The following is a 19,423-nucleotide window of genomic DNA, read 5'->3' on the forward strand; positions in this document are numbered from 1 at the left end:
GCTGAAAAAAATGCACATATTTGTCCAATATAAGTTTAATTTGTCCAACACACATGCCAAAAGGCAGAGTAGGGATTTTTTTCCTTTACCCATCTCCCTTAGTCATGTTCTGAATTACTAAGACTCTTAGAAGAGTGCAAATGTTCACACAGACAGCTCAGATGAAGTCATAGACGACTTTGTAATAGTTACTCCTGAGATATCTGCATGCCTTTGGCTACCAGTGTTCATTAGGGAGTGCTAATTGACCCAAATACAAGCTGTGGATCATGTAGAAAGGCAAGCAGGTAAAAATGAGAATGTAGAAACACAGCAGGATAAACTGGAGCAGATTTCAGCAGTATCCAGATTTCTGCGGGCAAACTTCACCTCATCTGACTTTTCAAGTTCTTGGTGTCACCATGTTCCTGCAGTGAGTATTGGTATGAGGAAAAGAAGAATTAGGAGGACGCCAGATGCCAGCGTGTGGGTTGCTTTGTTCCCTGCCCCAAGCAGCCCCTGGGGAATGCCCAGGGCAGGGAATTCCCGGGGCAGGAGTGAGCGATGCTCTCTGCGCACATCCCGACCCGCAGCCGGCACTGCCCGCGCAGCTCCTGCCCCGGCCCGGGGAGCTGAGCAGGAGCCCCTGATGTGACCCCAGCCCATCCACCTTGGGCTGGGAGCAGCAAAGAATGGTCCCCAGCTGGGGCTCTGATCAGCCCTGTCCTACTGTCAGCACCTGCTCTGCGGAGATGGTCACACCTCTCCCTTCTGTGCCTTAACATAAAAGATGGAGTTTGGTCTTAAATGCATTTAAATGTATTTTCTAAAGAACACAGGGGAGGCACTGATTTACAGGCTGTAACCCTCTGCTGGGGCACTTTGCACAGGTTATAAGAGGGGGAGGGAGATGCACGAAGCTCTCCCTGCCTTGCAGAGCCCCAGGTCTCCTCCCAGTCAGCCCAGCAGTCATTTCTCTTCTCACTTTCTTTCCTAACCATCATTTATTCCCTTCTGCGTGAGTTTACAGACGAGAGGCATCGGTCTCCTCCTCTCCCTCCACCTCCTTCCCAGCCATGTGACTGAGCACTCCCTGCATCAAGAGAAACTTTTCAGCCCGCAGGAAAGCTCGGTTTCCTCGCTCCCCGGGGAGAAGCAGCAGCTCCGACACCGCAGCGTGCTGGCCATGGGGAGGAGCGCGGGGCAGCTCATCTCGCTGACCCTCGCCTGTGGTGAGTAACAGCATCATTTCTACCCGAAAAAAGCGACATTATGCTAGTTTTGTTTCCTTGCAGTCAGGACAGCACCCAACAGACTCAAAACTTCGGACAGTTTTGTTGCTAACACTAAGGGTGCTTTCAGTAAAGTCCTACTGCTAAGAAATAACCACAACTGCTGTTAATTGCAGCTGGTATACACTTTGATGTTTTCCTCTGTCGTTTCCCTTGAACTCTGTGGTGGCATAAACTCTGTGTGAAGGAGTCAGTTCAAAGCCATGTTAGAAGCAGACTTTTTTGGCTTTTTTTTTCTTAATTAAAAATAATTTTTACACCTGCATAGCTAACTGAAAATCCTGAGTGAGACAAGCAGGAAAAAAAAAAAAACAACTAAGGATGTGTTGCTCGAGTCATTAATTTATCTGCACTGCAAGATGCAGAGCAGGATCAGGAAAACAGGAGTGAGGCAAGGGCTTGGAACAGACGGGCTGGGGCTTCTCTCAATGACAAACCCCACAAGAGTCACCATTTGATCTTTAATGCTGCTCTGTGAAAATATGGGGAGCCATACATATGAGGGAAATCTCCCAGTGCTTTGAGTCACTGCTCAACACCTGCAGCAGTACCAAATTTGCCTGATGAAGAGAGACAAAATGTGATTTAATCTGTGGAATGGCCAAGCGTTTGAGCTCACTGTTGGGTGTATTTTGCCATTGGCACATGGGGATCACACAAAGAACAATCCCTGTTCCCCTCCCAGTCCATGAGCAGATAAAGTGCCCAGGGTCTTGACCACGAGCTGTTCCTGCTCTATATCTGTGCTTTCCCATGCCTGCTTCATACACAAAGTCTGCTGAAGTATCCTCAAAACATACAAATGAAAGAGAGAGCAAGATCAGATTGAGAAGCAACAATAATAATTCAGTGGTCAGCAATCACTTTTGACCAGAAAGAACTTGTTTCCTCTGTTCTTAACCCATTTTTGATATTTTCTTTAATGATGTTTTATTAATGTCACAAAGTCAAGTCTTTCTATGCAGACAGGAAATGAATCATAATTAGTGCAGAGAAAACCCACTGGCTGAACAGATGAGTGTGGTTAGATGAAAAAGGAAAAAAATCCTCAGTAAGAGTTTCTATCACACACCCCAGTACAGGCTGAGAAATGGCACAGGCAAGCCATGGCACTTTAACACCTCTCTGGTAGTCACCCAGTGAGCAAGAGCCATGGGTCATTCCAAAGACATTTCTGGCTTTACCCCTCAGGTGACCCTGTCTGGGTGAATAATGAAAAATAATTGGGTTGAAATGACCTTTTGAGGAGTTTTATTTAAAAGCTATGGGTGGCATTCTGATGTCACTTCAATAATATTTCTTTCTACATGTGTGTTACCTGGTCAATAATCAAAACTAATCTGTGAACTGAAAACTAAGACCTACAGACAATTTAGGACTTGTATAAATTTAAATATGGGTTGTTTCACAGTCTTAGAAGGGAAGAAAGAGTGAAAATTGCAACTTCTTCTTTCTTGTTTTTATCATGCTGATACACTCAGATGCAGCTACCCATAACTGGTGCATGGCAACTGCTCTGGCTTTCCCCTGGCCCCACAGAAGGACATCAGTCATCTGATTAACAGCCCTGCACCAGCTGGGGTAAAGCATAGGGGAAAGACAGAAAATGAACTAAAGTATCATATGAATTACGCATTTTTAGGTTCATTTTGAGAAAAATCACAATATTTGTGGAGGTTTTTCGACTGTCTCAAGTTGTACTTTGATGGTAACACCTAAAGTGGCAGTCAGGTGTGTTCCGTACAGCTCAGAGTGAAACCCAGGCAATTTTAGGAGTATGGAGTATTTACATCTATATTTCTGCTCTTCTCCAGCATAGCCATTTTCAAGGGAAAATTGTGGTAAGGGTTCAGATCTGTGCATCTGCTCTTGTTTCTTTGATTTTTTTTATCTTAAATTTGATCCAAAACTCAGTAAGTTTTATTATTCTTATGTTGGAGTCAGATTAGATTATATGTATCAAAAAAGGGCTAGATTTTGTGAATTTAGCTATTATTGAAGATATCTGTTCATGATGAGTGACAATAAATAAATAAATGCATGGAAGATCTTGTGAGATTTTAGCCGTTTTCACTCTAAATATGCCTCTGGCATTAAGCTGTCCTAAAATCCTAATCTCAGCAGCCTGCCTGCCATCAACTTTGACACTGATTCATGAGAAATTTCTTTGAAAGAACCAGTGCACAGTGAACACAGACATGTTGAGGCATTCTCTGTGGAGTTGTACTGCTGGGAATATGAACTATCTCGGACTTTTGGGTCCCTTCTGTCTCCAAACTGGTGAATTTATCTCTGTCCTCCCACTAATTTAGGCAGTAAAGCATTTAACAACACCTATATCTTTATGGACATAAAATAATTCACATACATCAGTGATTTATTTCTTTAACTTGACCTTGAGTCTTGTTGCATACTCACAAAGACTGAAGCAGAAGAGTTGTGACATTCAAATATTCTACAATGTACTTTCCCACTTTTTGTTCACTTCTGTATTTATATTTAGGAGACAGATTTTTTTTTCCCACTTCTGCAAGGGACATGTTTCTGTAAATGTTTTTAGGTGGAAGCATAATTTTGGTGCTGTAATTATTTTCTGATGTGGTCCAAAATGCTCCTGGGTGCTGCACCCTGGTTTTTTTCCTCCTTTCTGAAAGCCCATTACTAAGAGAGATCGTCCTTCTTTGGGTTCTTCCAGGAGGAAAAACTCCAGGGTTCAAGCTGACATGGCTACAACAAAACCATAAATAAATACCTGGATTTTCCCTGCTCCCAGACTGGTTTCCCAGATGTTGTGAATCACTGTAAGACCATTGCACTGCCTCACTTCCTTCACACACACAGACACATCCCCTTTCCCTACACTTCGTTGGTAAAAACCAACAACCCCTTTGGCTGCTACACCCACTTCATCTTCCTTAGACCTCGACAATTTGCTTCCAGCAAATCCTGCTGAACTACGGGAATTCCCTGCGGGGAATTCTTGTGCTGCCTGGGGATTGTGTGAGGTCTGGTTCCCCAGTGTGTGGAGAGCTGGGAGCCAGTGTTCTCCACTGGAACGGGAATATGCAGAGGTCTGAAACTTGGGGGAGTGGTGCCTAGCTGTGGATAGTCCTACAGGGTGTCTGCTTTCACTCTTCTATCATGACTGGAGCCAAATGAAGAGTGAAATTGTATCACCCATTTGATAACAAACCAGTGCAGGTATGTTAATGTAAACATAAAGGTTTCTAGACTACTGACTTTAGTTTCTTTGCAGCATTTTCCTCCTGTTTTCCTGAAGTGGCCCTGGGGGTCGAACTGTCTTCAGAAACCACATCCTTCCACCAAACGGCTACTTCTGCTCAGCCACTTTCCCTTTATCAATCTTCACCCCGTCAAAGCACCACAGTTCCTTTTAACAGCACAGGTCCTGTTCAAACGATACCCATGAGCCACAGAACAACTGAGCAGACAACAGAGCAGCTCCAGGCAGCCTCAGCTCCAGGCCAGCCCACGGCAGCCCAGGCAGGAGCAGGCACGGAATCCACGACAGGCACAGACAGCCCCAGCACAGCCACGGCTCCAGCAATGCCCTCGGGTAGAGCAGCAGAGAGGAACACAACCACCCCCTCTGTGTCCTCTACCAGGGGACCAGGTGTGACCACGGGAGCTCCACCAGTGGCCACCAACACGTCCCTGAAGAACGAGACAGCGACTACCCCGGGCAGCAGCACTGCCTCTGCAGCCAGCAGCACGCACTCACGGACACAAACAACAGCCACGGCCAACAGCACAGCCACCCACACCGGGACACACACAGCCCCCACGTCCCCTGCCAGCACAGTGAGACCCCCTCCCACCCCACAGCCCTCTGGCATCCCCACTGGCACCTACACCGTTTCTGATGGGAACAGGACCTGCGTCAAAGCTGTCATGGGTCTGCAGCTGATGGCTCGAAATACGGAACGGGTGAGAGCTCAGGGAGCTGAGCTTTGTAGTGACTTCATTCGTTAGCTGGAATTTATTCTTCCTCTTTGCAAACCATTTTCAGAATTAGCTTCTATGATCAAAATAAGTGGTTTGCTGCCAGTCTAAGGCCCCTCATGTGCCACAGCATCCCAGCTGCTGTACTTTGGCCTGTGTGATGATGATGCCAAGAGGGTGTAAAAGTGCTTTCTTACTTCAGTGATATTTGTGTGGGAGCAATGCTGGGGCAAGAGATCAGCCTGCAGGGTTATTTGTGCTTCCCAGAATGGGAGATTGGCTAAAATCTGAACTGACTTCAGGTAAGAGCTTGACCTTGTGAGTTGCAACAAAAGCAAGCAATTTCCTCTTCACAGACCTGGATTTTGAGGTGGATTGTCCTGATGCTGATGCATGGGCATTTTAGGATCAGGGAAACTCCTGAAGAGCTGGTTGTCTCTCCTAGAAGTGATCCACTGAGAATGATTCAGCAAAAGATGTCATACAACCTGAAATGGCAATTGTGTTCCTCAGGCTTAAGGTTTTGTAGCCTCCATTAATACAACACACGGAGCTACATCCTCAGGCTCTGGAGTTCTTATGCTCGAGCCATCCCTGTTACAATTACATTACAAAAGCATTCATATTTGATGTCTGAATATTTCTGACCCTGGATTACTGTTTAATGTTGGTAAAGGGAATTTTCATCCCTTGTCCTGGCAGAAGCCAGGCAGGGAGCAGGATTCCCACCCTCACCAGACCACGGTGAGATGTTTATAATCATAAGGTGCTCCCTCTTTATAAATTACCATTCATACTCACCTGACCCTGCCTGAATAATATCAGTTCACTGAATGAACAGAAACCAAATATTTTCTGCCAGCTTAATGCACTGGAACAGCTCAGTGATGTGTCAGACCAGTGCTGGCTTGTGAGTGGGGAATGACCCTGGCAGGCAGCAGTTCAGCTGCCACCACCACTGGCTGGTTCATTCACCACACAGAGCCTTTTGGGGGGGAAAAAAAAAGGGCGAATCTCTGCATGTTTAAAAGTTATTAAATCTCTGCATGTTTGTTTTTAAGTTCACCCCTCCTCTTCATCAGCAGCCCTGCAATGTCTCTTCTCTCTACAGGAGCAGATGGAATATATGACTGTCAACCCCAATGCAACAAAGATATCTGGAAGCTGTGGGATGGTGCAGTCTCAGCTGAACTTAACTTTTAGTGGAGGATTTGTAGACATCACCTTTGTAAAGGTAATTGCTGCATTTAAAGGGAAGGAGTGTTTAGGCTTGGGAAGCAAGAACTTAGGCTGCCTTTGATCAGGCTTGAGCAGTGGGAAAAGGCTTTTTTTCTATCTCTGTGCTTGTTTTCCATCTGTGTATAAGGCATGGTTACTCCTGTTCTTCCCAAAGAAGTAGAACCACAGAACTATGGTTTATTTAATTCAGGTTGGAAAATACCTCTGGAGGCTGCCTGGTGCAACATTGTGCTTGCAGTACAACTGACTTCAGTGTTAAATCAGGTCTGTTTGAACTTTCAATTTGAAAGTGAAGGGTAAGCACAGTACTCTGCCATCCTCTGACAGAAAGTGCCAGACAGCAGGGTTAAAGCTGTCCATCAAGCAACACCAAGTCTAGGAATAACCAAGCAAAATCTGACTCTTTTTTACATAGGTAAAAGTCTCATAGGAGGGAAGGTCAGGTCTGCTATTTGTATTGGAGTGGTGCAGAGGGAAAGGGCTTGGGACTGGAGTCCCTGTGCAGGAACAATGTGTGCTGAGAGCTCTGACTCACACTGTCAAGTTGCTCTCAGCCATTTGCTTCCCCCAAAAGCCAGCTGGGGTTGTCAAATTCAAAGGACAGCCTGTGCAATTTTAAGTGCCCAGGAGTCATGACACATCCACAGCTGAAGGAGTCTAATTTCATCTAATTTCTGAGTGGAAAATTCCAAACTAATGAACTGCAACAACAAAATTGTTGATAAGTGGTCTTAAAATGCACCACACCAGGAAGACCTATAAACACACACAGAAACTTGGCCAAAATGAGAGATCTTGCTTACACAGTGGGAAACTGAGCTTTGTTTTTGACTCTATATCTGTTAATTCCATGTTCCCCACTGGGGCCACATCACATGTAAGTGTGACTGTAAAACAAGCTACCAAGAGTCCTGCAGCTTTTATAAGCAGGAGAAAATCCCTGAGTGCAGCCATCCTCTTGCTAACTTGGGCATTTCCACATTTTGAGAGGCAGCACAATTTATCTAAAAGCTGAAGGGGCTGGGTGATGATGCCAGCAGAGGTAAAACAGAACTAACACTGTGTATAAAGTCATTAATGGGCAGGGAGGAATGGGCAGGAACATAGCATGGGTTGGATCCCATCAAACTCTGGCAGGTGTAATGAACATCAAGACCATGCCCTGGAGTTCCACAGCAGCTGAGAGCTGCATCTGGCCATCACTGCTGATCTGTGTCCTTCAGTTAATCAAGCTAAAGTGTCAGTCTTGCAACCTGGTTCCAAGCTCAAATTTGAGACAATTAAAAAAACTACAACTGGTTAATCAGTCATTTTCATAGAAAGTCCAAGAGGGAACAGCAAATTATATCCCACATGTGTTATTTATTCTTGAGCAGAGAAAATGTTTCGATTAGCAGTCATCTTTATTTTAGTTTATGGCAAAAAGTTTTCTAAGAGCTACAGAGGAAAAGTAAGGTGAAAAATGAAGGAGCTCTTTCAAAACAAAGGATCCATTCAGACTCTGAGTGTTTGCTTTAAATGTGTGTTTCCTGCAACAAGAGGAGCATTCTTGGTGTAACAAGAATCCTTGGAGAAAGGCTGGGGATTCAAGCACCCACAAAAGCCCCAGGCTGCAGCAGTGCTAAGGAGAGTGATGTGAACCTTTAGGAGGTGCTTGACCTGTCTTGCCCTGAAAAAGGTGGTTTTTGGCACAGCATTAGACAATGCACCCTCCACTTAAAGATAAGCCTCAAGAGCATAGCAGGGCTCAGCTTGGACTGCTTTGAAACTCAAGTTAATAAGAAAACAGTTTGCTGCTGGCTTTTTGTGTTTGGTCCCCACAGCCTCTCTGGGTGCTTTGAAGCAGGAGGCTCCAGCAGTGGCACTTGTGGCTATTCCTGGTGGGAGAGGAGCTGGCTCAGGCCCCGGGGCTGGAGTGGTAGAGGAGAGGGGCTGCTTCAGTGCTCACCACTCCCACGGCCTCTGCAAAGGGCTTGAAAAAAGGAAGTTGTGTAACCAACCCACAAGATGTGAAGTAGGAGCAGGTGTTTTCCCCAAGAAAAGTTTTTAACTGCGGCCAAACAGAAAAAAGCACTGCCACCCAAAAATGGCCATGTTCCACATAATTACGTCTCTCAGTTGGAATAATGCTGAAAAATTTTTCTCTGGTGTATTTCTTTCTTCAGTTTTCCCTCTCCATCCTACCAGTTTTTAACTGGCAGCACAGGAGACATTAATGTCTACTGTCATTTATCCACCAGCTGCACTCACCAGTCCCTGTGTGCTCACAGCAGGAATTAAATTGGGTAGAAGGGCTGCTGCATGAGGTATCACATTTTACTCCAACACTGCTACCAGGGGGACGTTCCCAGGGCTGGCTCTCACCCTGTGACACTCCAGGGGAGGGCAGCGTCCAGGTTGCACCAGGGTTTCAGGGCTCACGCCACCAGGACACTCGGCAGGAAGTTTTGTTCCTTGCTGTAGTACCAGCGGCTTGCCATGTCAGCAGTCTTCCTACTTTTGGTTATCACAAGTATCCCATGAGTGCCCAGCTTGAGCAGTTTGAGTAAAATGACACCAGCATGGTCCCATTTCACTGAACTGAACTGAAGTGGTGATGCAGCTGAGATTGGGAAAAGAAAAGTACATCCAAGAGAGTTGATTCTTGGGTCTCAAAGCTGATGCTTTACGAAGTGTTTCTTTGGGAAATTCTTTATGACCATTTTGCAGAGGTAAGCTGTGTTTCTTTCCCCTGCAAATATATGTATGTATTATGAATAAAGATACATCTTCTTTTGCAGCAAGCTCCAAGTTACTCTGTCACTAAAATTGAGAGCAGAATGCAGTTATCTACCGAAGGTCAGTGATTTTACCCTGTCTTAATTTCATATCAAACTGTTCTGGGTATGGGATAAGTTTTCAGATCTTTAAAACACTGGATTTTGCAAATATGTGTTTTATCAAGCTTTCAATGTGTCATTCACCTAAATCTTATGGTATAAAAATGGAAAAGAAGGGACCTGGCTGCAGTTACGTCACTACTATCACATTTTCTTTTTGATTTCAAAAGCTTTCCCTGCCCCACTCTTTCAGAACAGAGAGTACTTCAAATCTTGCCTGCTCCTGTGAGAATTCTTACCCCCTCTTGCAGAATCAATTGTTAAACTGTGATTTGAAGAAGCATCTGAAATTTTAGCCACTTTTTCAGACCTAAGCTCAACTGAGTTGTCCATTGATAGTTAAAGCACTAAACATGTTTCATTTAAACATGTAAGAAGAATAAGTGATAGCTTATGGAGAAAGCTCTGGGACCATTTTACCTCAGAAAGATATTGGTTCCAATGGAGTCAGTGTGGATTCTCATCTGTCTCTCTCTGGTGTCCAGGTATGTTTTACTATGCAGACTTGAATGAGAAGCTGTTCACAACAAAGCTGGGGAATTCCTTTAAGTGTGCCAGCAGGCAAACCTTCACCTTGGAGAGGAACTTCCAAATCCTCTTTGTTGATATGCAGCTGCAGGCATTTGACATTGTGGGTAACCAGTTTGGAAAAGGTGAGTAGAATGATACTTTTCCACCCTTCCCAGATCTACATGTCAGCGTTCTGGTGGCCTGATGGATGTGATCTGCTAAATTGTACCCATATACATCTCACTGCTGTTTTTTCAGCCTTTTCTGAGTCATTTCCAGCACAGTGCTAATACCTATGGAGGACAGAAAAATATCTTTCCCCTCTGCATTCAGTACCTTCTGTTTCACCTTCTCATTGAAAACGTTCAACTTTGCAGCCACAATTTTCTTCTTCATCCATTTTCTCCTTGAACAAGCAAGAGATGTGTTCACCACCAGTGCACTGACCAAACCCCAGTGTGCAAAGTTCATTTCCAGGTCACTATTCTCAATATAACAAGATTTTAGCTATTTTTAAAGGCTCCCGATACTTACATCTTCCCACAGCTTTAGCAGCAAAACTGCCAGCTAATAAGGGATATTTGTGAATGCAAGATGATATTTTTAGAGCAGCTGTGTCTAGACATGATGAAATGTGCTCCTCCTGAGGAGGAGCACAACTGGCCCACTCCCAGCTTCTGAATTAAATATGATGCTCATCTCTTCAGTTTGTCTTTTCTTGGAAAAGTGCCACAAAGAGGCAATCAGGTATCTCAGTAAAAGACAAAGACCAGAGAGGGGGACTCAGTGGGACCTTGTGGTTTCTTTCAAGTTGTCCATCTTCTCATTTCTGTGGCTTCCTCTCAGGGCATTTCCATACCAGAACTCAGGTGCATGGAGGGGCTGACCACCTCTCCAGCCCTTCAGATGCAGCATAAAACATTGTCTCTTCTGCCACTTGTCTTTCTGGGTGCTTACAAAATATTGCTCCTGTGTTCTTATTTTTACTTTAGATCTGTCTTTTGACTCAGTTTGTCTGTTTGACCAATTCTTCTTCTGTTAGGTCACCATTTTTGCTACCTTTTCCATTCTAAAAGGAATATAATGAGAAACAACGTTTGGGGCTTTTTAAAGATAAGGCCCTTCTTTACACTGAGAATCCCATCTATGCTCTCATTCTCATGAAGTATTTTCCTGGGATAACACTGAGCTGGAAGAACTCATGGGATCCATCTGGTCCCCGCATTCCCATTCAAATGTGTACAATGAATGATCTTAGTTATGGGATTAGATATGGCCTCACCTCTAGGAGAGACTCAGCTGAGAAAGATGCTCTCTGTTTCTCCCTCCCTCTCTCCCTCTTAAGTCAAACTAATCTCTGCTAGTCAATACCATATACAAATTTAAATTAGTTTTGCTCCTGCTCAAAGAGCTGAGAAAGCAGCTCCCACCTCTGAAATAATTCCCCTGTGGCTATAACAGTCATGAAACTGTTGTGTATTGGTTGTGCGTGCAGATTCTGAAAGAAAATCCCCACTGAAGGAATGACTAAACACATCATCAGCCTCCTCCGCTCAAGTGTCTCAAGACTGATAGTTTCACTTCTGTTGTTTCTGATTTGCTTATCTTTAAATGAGGAAGAAAAAGAAAACATTTATGGTCACTGGTTTCAAGTTCCTTACAATGTTGTACAGATTACAGCAGTATTATATCAATAACTTGATCTGTTTTAGTCTGGAAATCTGTAAAAGGGCCTTCTGTACTTCAGTGTATCAGAAACAATTCCTAGAGTTCATGGAGTTCATTCCTTCATTCCCAATGTTTCATCAAAGCAAAATGGCCAATTCAAACATCTCTGGCTTTTACAGCAATTAGATGCAAATACCTTTCTGCTTATTTAACAGCAGGTTACATTAACCAGACAGAGCTTTTAAAAGGCAGCCTCTAATAGAATGCTCATGCCATTGGCTTTGTGGCATTGCATCACCATCTGGATTAGAGCAGAAGAGGATCAGGCTTTGGGAAGAGCCATGTGGAGGCTTTGGAGCTGTGACATGACGTCATGGATCCCACATGTTCCCTGGGATCATTGCCCACAGACAGTGTAAAATTCCCATGGGGGAAAAGCCCAAGCCAAGTGACAACCTGTGCCAGCACAGTCATGGAATAACAGTCCAGGTTTTTATCTCAGAGTGCTGTCGAGACCTGCCTTGGAACAGTCACAGGGAGTGAGAGGGACATGGGGTGTTGGATCTCCCTTGTATCCTGGCTATAAACTGGATTTTCTGCTGAGCTGGGATGTACTCTGGGGGTTAGCTGACCACGCTGCTCTGCTCAGAGAACAGTTTGCTATGCAGGTGCCACTCACAGCAGCATGACAAAGGTCTGTCTTTCCCTGGAGCCCTAGGAAGGACCATTCCTGTAGATCTGATGGAAGATTTAGGTCTGATCCAGTTCTGAGATAATGCATTAGTGGTCATTCCCAGACACTGCCTCCACTTCCAGGACTACATTGTATTTTGAATTGGAGGCTGACCCTACCATTGTTACTGGGTAAATTTTCCATTTCTATCAGTGACTCACATGGTGCAGTCTCTCCACAGGAAAGCCACCAATTTACCTCAGTCTAGAAGTTCACTCTAAAGTACTAAGTTTCTGTTTAATCAGAGGATGCTTTGAATATTCATTTGGGTAGGAACTGGCTGAGGAAGCCAGGATTTGTCCTCTCTGTAGCTAAGAGGTATGTTTGGAGTGGGATCTTTGGATGGTCCTTCAAAGATATGATTTATGGCTGATATCCTCATACATACAACTAAATTGCAAAGGTACTGCTAAAGCAACTCCCTGGACTATGTCCAAGGCTTCTGTCTTCCTAATCTCTGAATGTCCTGAGTTAGCCACCATTATCCACAAATATTCTGAATTAAACAGAGAGAACAATTAGAATTTGATTTTTCTAGAAAACACTGACTTAACAAGGATCCCTACTGCACTATCGATGTGCTGGACTGTCTCTGGCCTGATCCCCTTCACTGGGAAGAAGCAATCAGATATCACACAGGAGCAGTTTTTGACCCTGCAGAATGTCTTGCTCTTTATTTTCAGACTGGCACTTTGTATTGTGATGCTCCCCATCTGCTTTTGGGAAGAAAGCCCTTGCTGTGTGTGTGCTGAGTGGTGAAGCAATTCCTGCAGATATGAGGGAGAAGAGCCACTCTCTAGGGAAGCAAAGAGCTACTGCAGAAGAGGCAAGGATGGTTTTCTTGAGATGAGGCTCAGCATAGATAAAAAAATGTAGTAAGTATAGCTCAGGAAAAAGAAAGAAAAAACAGAAGAAAGCAAGGTCTTGAGCACCTCTGGTTTGTATTTGCCAACTTTTCTGGAATATAGATGTACAGTATAGGAGTATGGTGTTCTGCTATAACATTCTCTGATCTCCTTTTCCTTTCAGAAGAAGAATGTTTTCCTGACAGAAATGGCAAAGTAGCTCCCATTGCAGTGTGCCTGAGTATCCTGGGATTGTTTGTCATTGTGTTTGCCACCTTCCTGATCTCCAGGAGGAAGCCACATAGAGGATATGAACGCATCTGAGGTGCCCTTGTGCTTCCAAATGTGTGCAGCAAGCAGGGAAGTCACAGGAGTTTTTGCTTCTGCCTGGCAATTTCCCTGCCCTGAAGCCATATTTTGAAGTGAGATGACACCATGTGTTTACAGCTAATGACTGTTAAGGAAGGAGTTTCTTTAAGGTGGGGAGGAGAGAACTCACACCTACCTTAGGCTTTCTTAGCATCTGATTTAGATGTAGTCCAAAATGAGGAGCCTAAATTCTCTCTGTTATCAACAAAGGAGGTCATTCAGATCACCTAAGCCAGATTCCTAAAAATAGTTTAAAGCAAGCAGTATCACTATTCCCCAGAAAATCCATCATGTTTGTTAATGATGGTGTTTAGATTTATCAAAAGATGTAACTTGGACTTTCAGGTGAATAAACCAGAGGCCCACAGCTACAGACAACCCTGCTAAGTGAGAGCTCACTGAAAGCTTTTTTAAGAACACGGTGTGTACCGAAATCTCAGGGGAAGTGTCAGTGTGACTCCACTCACAACTAAGTTCTCACCAGTCCTACAACACAGCTACATTTCCTAAGTGCCTGGGGTTCTCCCACTAAGCCCTTTACAAAGATACAGTGGTAATTGTGACTCTTACCCTGGAGCTTAATATGTTCCTGGTCTTGTGAGAGCTCAGGAATGCCCCCTGTGCTGTTCAGACATGAGCCTGTCACAGTGACCACACTGAGCCCAGGAAATGTCCTCTACTGAGGCAACAGGGTGGTCTCTTAATCCGGGAAGATGCCACACTCACTGGAAATGCCTGGGATTCAGTGACCACCACTGGGGCACCTGCACGAGGTCCATGAGAAATGGAAATCCACTGATGCTGTATGGTCAAAGCTTCTGTGGGAAATAAAAGCTTGCACAGGCCTTGGACAAACTCTGCTCAAAAGTAAGTGCTCCCCAGTGTGCTCACAGCTGAGCAGCTGGATTTTCATATGGAAATCATTTGGAGTTGCTTTAAAGCACACTGATACACTCTATGGTCTATTTCCTGTTAAACCAATGATGAAGGCATGAGAATAGTAATTGCTTTTGAAATTTAAGTCCAACTTGTGTTCTTTATTGTAACAAGGAAAAGCTCCTTGTCACAAAAGATTTACATGTGCAGAAATGTGCACATACACACACATACACATGTACATATGCCACACAATCTGCTCACTGAAGCAAATTACATCAAGATGATAAGAAATTATGTACAAACACATTTGCAAAAGAGAAAATAATAGTCAATAAAAGCACACTTCCTCCAAGGAGGTAGGCTAATGGATTAAATTTTGCTAATAAAAATTTAGCTTGGAAAAGGACTGTGGAATGGCACTCATTAAACAAAAGAAAGACTGAAGTCATATGCAAAAATGCCTTGACAGTTTAATCTGTATCTAAACAAAATGGAAATGCTGGGAGCAAATTTAATTTTGATGAATAATGGCCTGAATCCTGCACAGTTATTAATGGTGGTGGAACCTCACTGGATTTTCACTGAATAAAATTGATGGTTATGTCTTGTCAGATATTCCCTTAGGTATTTTTAAAATAGTTTTGATATTTTACTAGTATTTCACCATTGCAAGTTTACTTACTTAAATGAAGAAAGAAAATAAATTCTTCCATTCCATTAATTAATTAGACATGTTGGTCTGTGTGAAGCAGGAAGCATGGCCATATTGCTCTATAATCAGTATAATACGTAGCTGTGGAAGTAATTAACATTCTCTAGAAATGTTCCCTTTGAGACTGAATGAACCAATAAATAAGAAGGATAAAGACAATTTTGAAGCACTTTACACTTGGAGAAATATCAGAACCAGCTGTGAGCACGGGAACAGCTGAATACATTTATAAGGTAAAATAGCACAAGAAATAGAATACCAGACTCTCAAGCCTTGAATACAGACACTGTGATTTGGACTGTATTCAGTTGAATACTCAAATTGGAATGTAAGTATTTCAATTATTCTTTTGCAAAGGGCTCCAGCACTGTTCATAATGCTTAGTGAGCTTTATCAAGCTCATTTTCCCTTCCTCCTTCTATCCTTAGCAGACAAGCAGCCAGTGGACTGTTTTGGCCTAATAAGATCCCTCTAATTCTCAGGGTTACTTAATATTATGAATCTGTTGTTTAGAAAGCAAACTTTTTTACTCAATTAAAACATTCATCTTTTTTTAAAAAATGAGATGCCTATGAGGAAAGGTAAATGGATGAAGAGCTTCCATTTGGAAATGAGCCTGTGCCTGCAGTAGCAATGTCATTGTCCCAGTCCGCTATGTGTGGACACTTTAACAACAAAAACTGCCAAAAAAAGCTCAGCATGTGGTCTGGCCCTAAGCTGTTCTGTCCAGGGATCAATAGACATCTTTCCCTGGTCAAAGCTGAGTTCCATTTCACATGTTCTTTGGATTGCTGGATTGTGTGATCTATGTTATTTCTACTGACATGGATATAGCATTTGCTTGTTCTGTTCTGAAAATTGCTTTATGTTAATACTCAGTCTTTTTTAAAAGTCTGATATCAGCATGAGGACTGAAAAGAGTTACTAATGACTGCTAATTTTGTGGTTAATAGTCTGACACCTGGCATTTTTACTAGTGATGCACGAATATTGTTTTTCCCCATAGTTATTCTTCTTTCTACAGTGAATCAACCTGTTGGTATCGAACAATGTTTGGATTCAGATTTGCCTGATTTGTTCTTGTGCTTTTTCTTGCTATTTTTTGTTTGCTATTTTTATGAAGCTGCATTCTGCCATTTGTACATGAATGATACTCTGGGCTTACTCTAACTGGCACAAGCGAAGTGGTGCAAACCAATGAAACAATTGGATGGTCCCAGGAAATGCTGCCAACATGTAGCAAAATTAATCCAGTGGAGTTAGTGCTTTATAGCAGTAGAGTATCCATTGGAGAAATCCTTACTGCATCAGGAGATCCCAGCCTTGAAGTGCAGCCTTTCTCCCAGCTGTGGCTCCCTGGTGCTCTGCTGCAGCTCCCGTGCCAGACCATCCCCTGTGTCCCTGCATACCCAAGACAGAATGTGGGCATCCCAGAAGCACGGTGATGTCACACTCAGACAAGTCACTTAGGAGTTTAAAAAGTAAGGTTTAATTTCTTTCAGTCCTTTTTGTTATCTGATGGACAAGCACAAATTAAGAAACAGCTGTTAATTCTGTTGAAAGAGGAAGGGAGATTAGATTGGCATCTTGAGTATCTGAACATGGCTTGGCTGATCACTTCTAGCTTGCTATAATATATGACTGCTAAAAATAACTTGCTATGAGAAGTAAGAGATATACTCTTTATTTTTCTATTATTGGTGTTTCCTTAATAAAGGCTGTATTTAATCATTAGAGTGTGCATTGCTGTGTAATGATTTTATCTCTGAAATGGCTGAGTGAGTCTCACGTGTTGAGTTCTTCGTGAAGCAAAGGTTGTTAGATGGACTGCAGGAAAGCAGGAGACGTGGTAAACATGGGGGAGGAAAAAATCTCTCTGATGCCAGCAGCTGACTGAGGAACTTGGCTGTTGGAGAAGTGCCAGTGAGGGCAGAAGTGAGGCTGTAACTTCCCTCAGGGATAAAATACCAGAATTATGCTTCATTTCTGGTGTCAGTGCACATCCCTACATGATGGGTAATTTAATGTCATAAGATGAAAATGGCAAGCCTCTTGATTTGTCCTTCAGAAGAAAAGCAGAGCTGCCTGGAGAGCAGGGGCAGTTTGCTCTGCCCTTTGGCACCTGTTTGGCCTGGTATAATGTTAAATTTGGTGCCAGGTTTGCACCTATTTGGTGGGCAAGATTCTTTACTTGTTCATGTTTGAGAAGCTGGGCTGGCAAATACACACTTGTGTGTGTGAAGCAGGCCCTCTAAGGCTACTGGGGTTTCCAAATTCTTTCTTGACTAGGTTTACTGGCAGATGGAGGAATAGTCAACTATTTTATTAAAGGCAAAAAGTCCCCATCTATGAGTCACACCCTGGACTGTCCCAGAGGCACAAAGGTTTGGAATTTATTGAAGAAACCTTTGTATTAGAATATTCAGAAGAAAAAAAGGTGTAGTTTTTAAGCATCAGTTTGAGCAAAATAACAAGTGTGAGAAGGGAAAGACTTCTATGGAGTTAACCCTTTGTGACTACAGTGACAAGACTTGGACACTACACTTTTTTCCTCACGTCCAGGGCTGTGGCCATTGCATGTCAACAAGGCAGGGGAATGTGGCTCTGAAGTTTATCTGCCACAGCAACGTAACACTGCTGGGCTTTCATCAGCATCTGGGCTTTCCCAGCTTGCCACAAAATGTCACAAAACATACATTTCTCTTTTTCTGTGAGTCTTATTGCCTATGGAATTGGTAGATCCCAAGTACTTTATTAATTATAAACTGATTCAGTTTCTTACTTAGCTTTTTTTTCCACAGAAGCTTGCATTTCCAACATGCAGAAACAAAATAAATGGCTGTTGGGAAAAAGGAAGGTGTTCAATCTGAGTCAAGATATCTGTGTTTATTAGAGACACAGATCTTGGTTTTGAACCTCAGTTTTACTGAGGCTTTCCTATATCACAAAAATGTTTGGAGACTATGAACCATAAGTCCAGCCAATGTTTAACCTGATTTTGCCATGGAATGACCTTTTTGTCATCAGGTGAAGGAAAATGAATTCATATTTTGAATTACATTTTTCACAACCTGCTCATGGAAAATATTGTTACGAGCAAACTACTCAAATTATTTATCACAGCAGCTTTCAAAATATGACCAGCTTCCACAATAAAATTAGAACAAAATGTTGCCAACCCAAGCTATCCACTACATCAGCAGGTTCACCTGGGTGCTTCTGAATATGGATGTGCACATCAAACATATTACTGGTGTCACTGAGGAAATTTTTATTTCTGCATTTAAGCTTTATTACACTGCACTATCAAACATCTGCGTGTACAGTCTGGTGATCCTGCTTGACTTTTCAAGCCCTAAAAGCCCTGCTGGCAGAATGCCTCCACCCAGAACAGATTTGCAATATAAATGAGTTTGCCACTTCCATTAGTTCTATTGCTAAAAGCATCAACTCCTCTGCCACCTCTAATTTATGTACTGTAAAATATCTGTAGCTCTCCCCAATGTCCAGCAGTTAAACTACATAAAATGCTGCCATCTTGTGTTTAGAGACAAATTAAACACAACATTTCAAAAATCAAGGTTATGAAAGGCAAAATTTGGATCTACACCGTCAGCATCTTATATTGAAGAAGAGTGGAGTGAATTGATTATGGAAAAGCAGAAGCTTCACTTAGTAATTTAGTTTTTAAAATCTTATCGTTAGAGCAAGTGCTGATCCTTCTTGCAGTCAGTCCAAGGGATGATTTCCCCAAGCTGATCTGGTGTCTGTTTAACCTACTTGAACCATCCAGCCACTGGTGTGAGGGGTCACCACGGCAAAATAAAAATAGCAACAGTGCAGCAAGCAGAGATTGTCCGCACACCGAAGATGCTCTTCATGTAAGAAACGGTTACTGCTTCAGAGCATGGAGAACACTTCAGACATTAAACACTGCCACAATTGCATTTGATAGCTTGTATATTCCTGTTGTTAAAAAGCAGGGCTGCTTTGCTATTTGTAAACAACAACTGGAAATACTTATTTTGACCGTGCTGGGACTGGGCAGGTTTAACAAGGCCCCGCACTGGGGTGGGCCGGGCTTTAAACTGAAGGATATTGGGAAGAAATTTTTCTCTGTGAGGGTGGGGAGGCCCTGGCACAGGCTGCCCAGAGCAGCTGTGGCTGCCCTATCCCTGCGAGTATCCAAGGCCAGGTTGGATGGGGTTAGCAGCAACCTGGGCTAGTGGAAGGTACGCCTGCTGAAGGGAGAATATCATAACGTGATGAGCTTTAAGCTCCCTTTCAACCCAAATCTTCTCCGGCTCAGTGACCTGCAAAGGTCCAAAGCCTGAGGGAGCCGAATGGATCCTGAT

The 19,423-nt window shown here is 43.2% G+C and overlaps 1 protein-coding gene across 1 annotated transcript; it reads left to right on the top strand.

Moving 5' to 3' along the window:
- Nucleotides 1–47: 47 nt before the first annotated feature.
- On the top strand, nucleotides 48–16,802 carry LAMP3 (lysosome associated membrane protein 3). The gene is made up of 6 exons (XM_014871556.2): nucleotides 48–1,211; nucleotides 4,528–5,219; nucleotides 6,346–6,468; nucleotides 9,254–9,311; nucleotides 9,838–10,005; nucleotides 13,293–16,802. Exons 1-6 carry the CDS (start codon nucleotides 1,166–1,168, stop codon nucleotides 13,430–13,432), a joined length of 1,227 nt encoding a protein of 408 aa, XP_014727042.2. The 5' UTR covers nucleotides 48–1,165; the 3' UTR covers nucleotides 13,433–16,802.
- Nucleotides 16,803–19,423: the final 2,621 nt, after the last annotated feature.

The sequence above is a fragment of the Sturnus vulgaris genome, chromosome 10 (genome assembly GCF_052056855.1).
Source record: "Sturnus vulgaris isolate bStuVul1 chromosome 10, bStuVul1.hap1, whole genome shotgun sequence".
In the NCBI taxonomy this organism is placed as follows: domain Eukaryota; kingdom Metazoa; phylum Chordata; class Aves; order Passeriformes; family Sturnidae; genus Sturnus; species Sturnus vulgaris.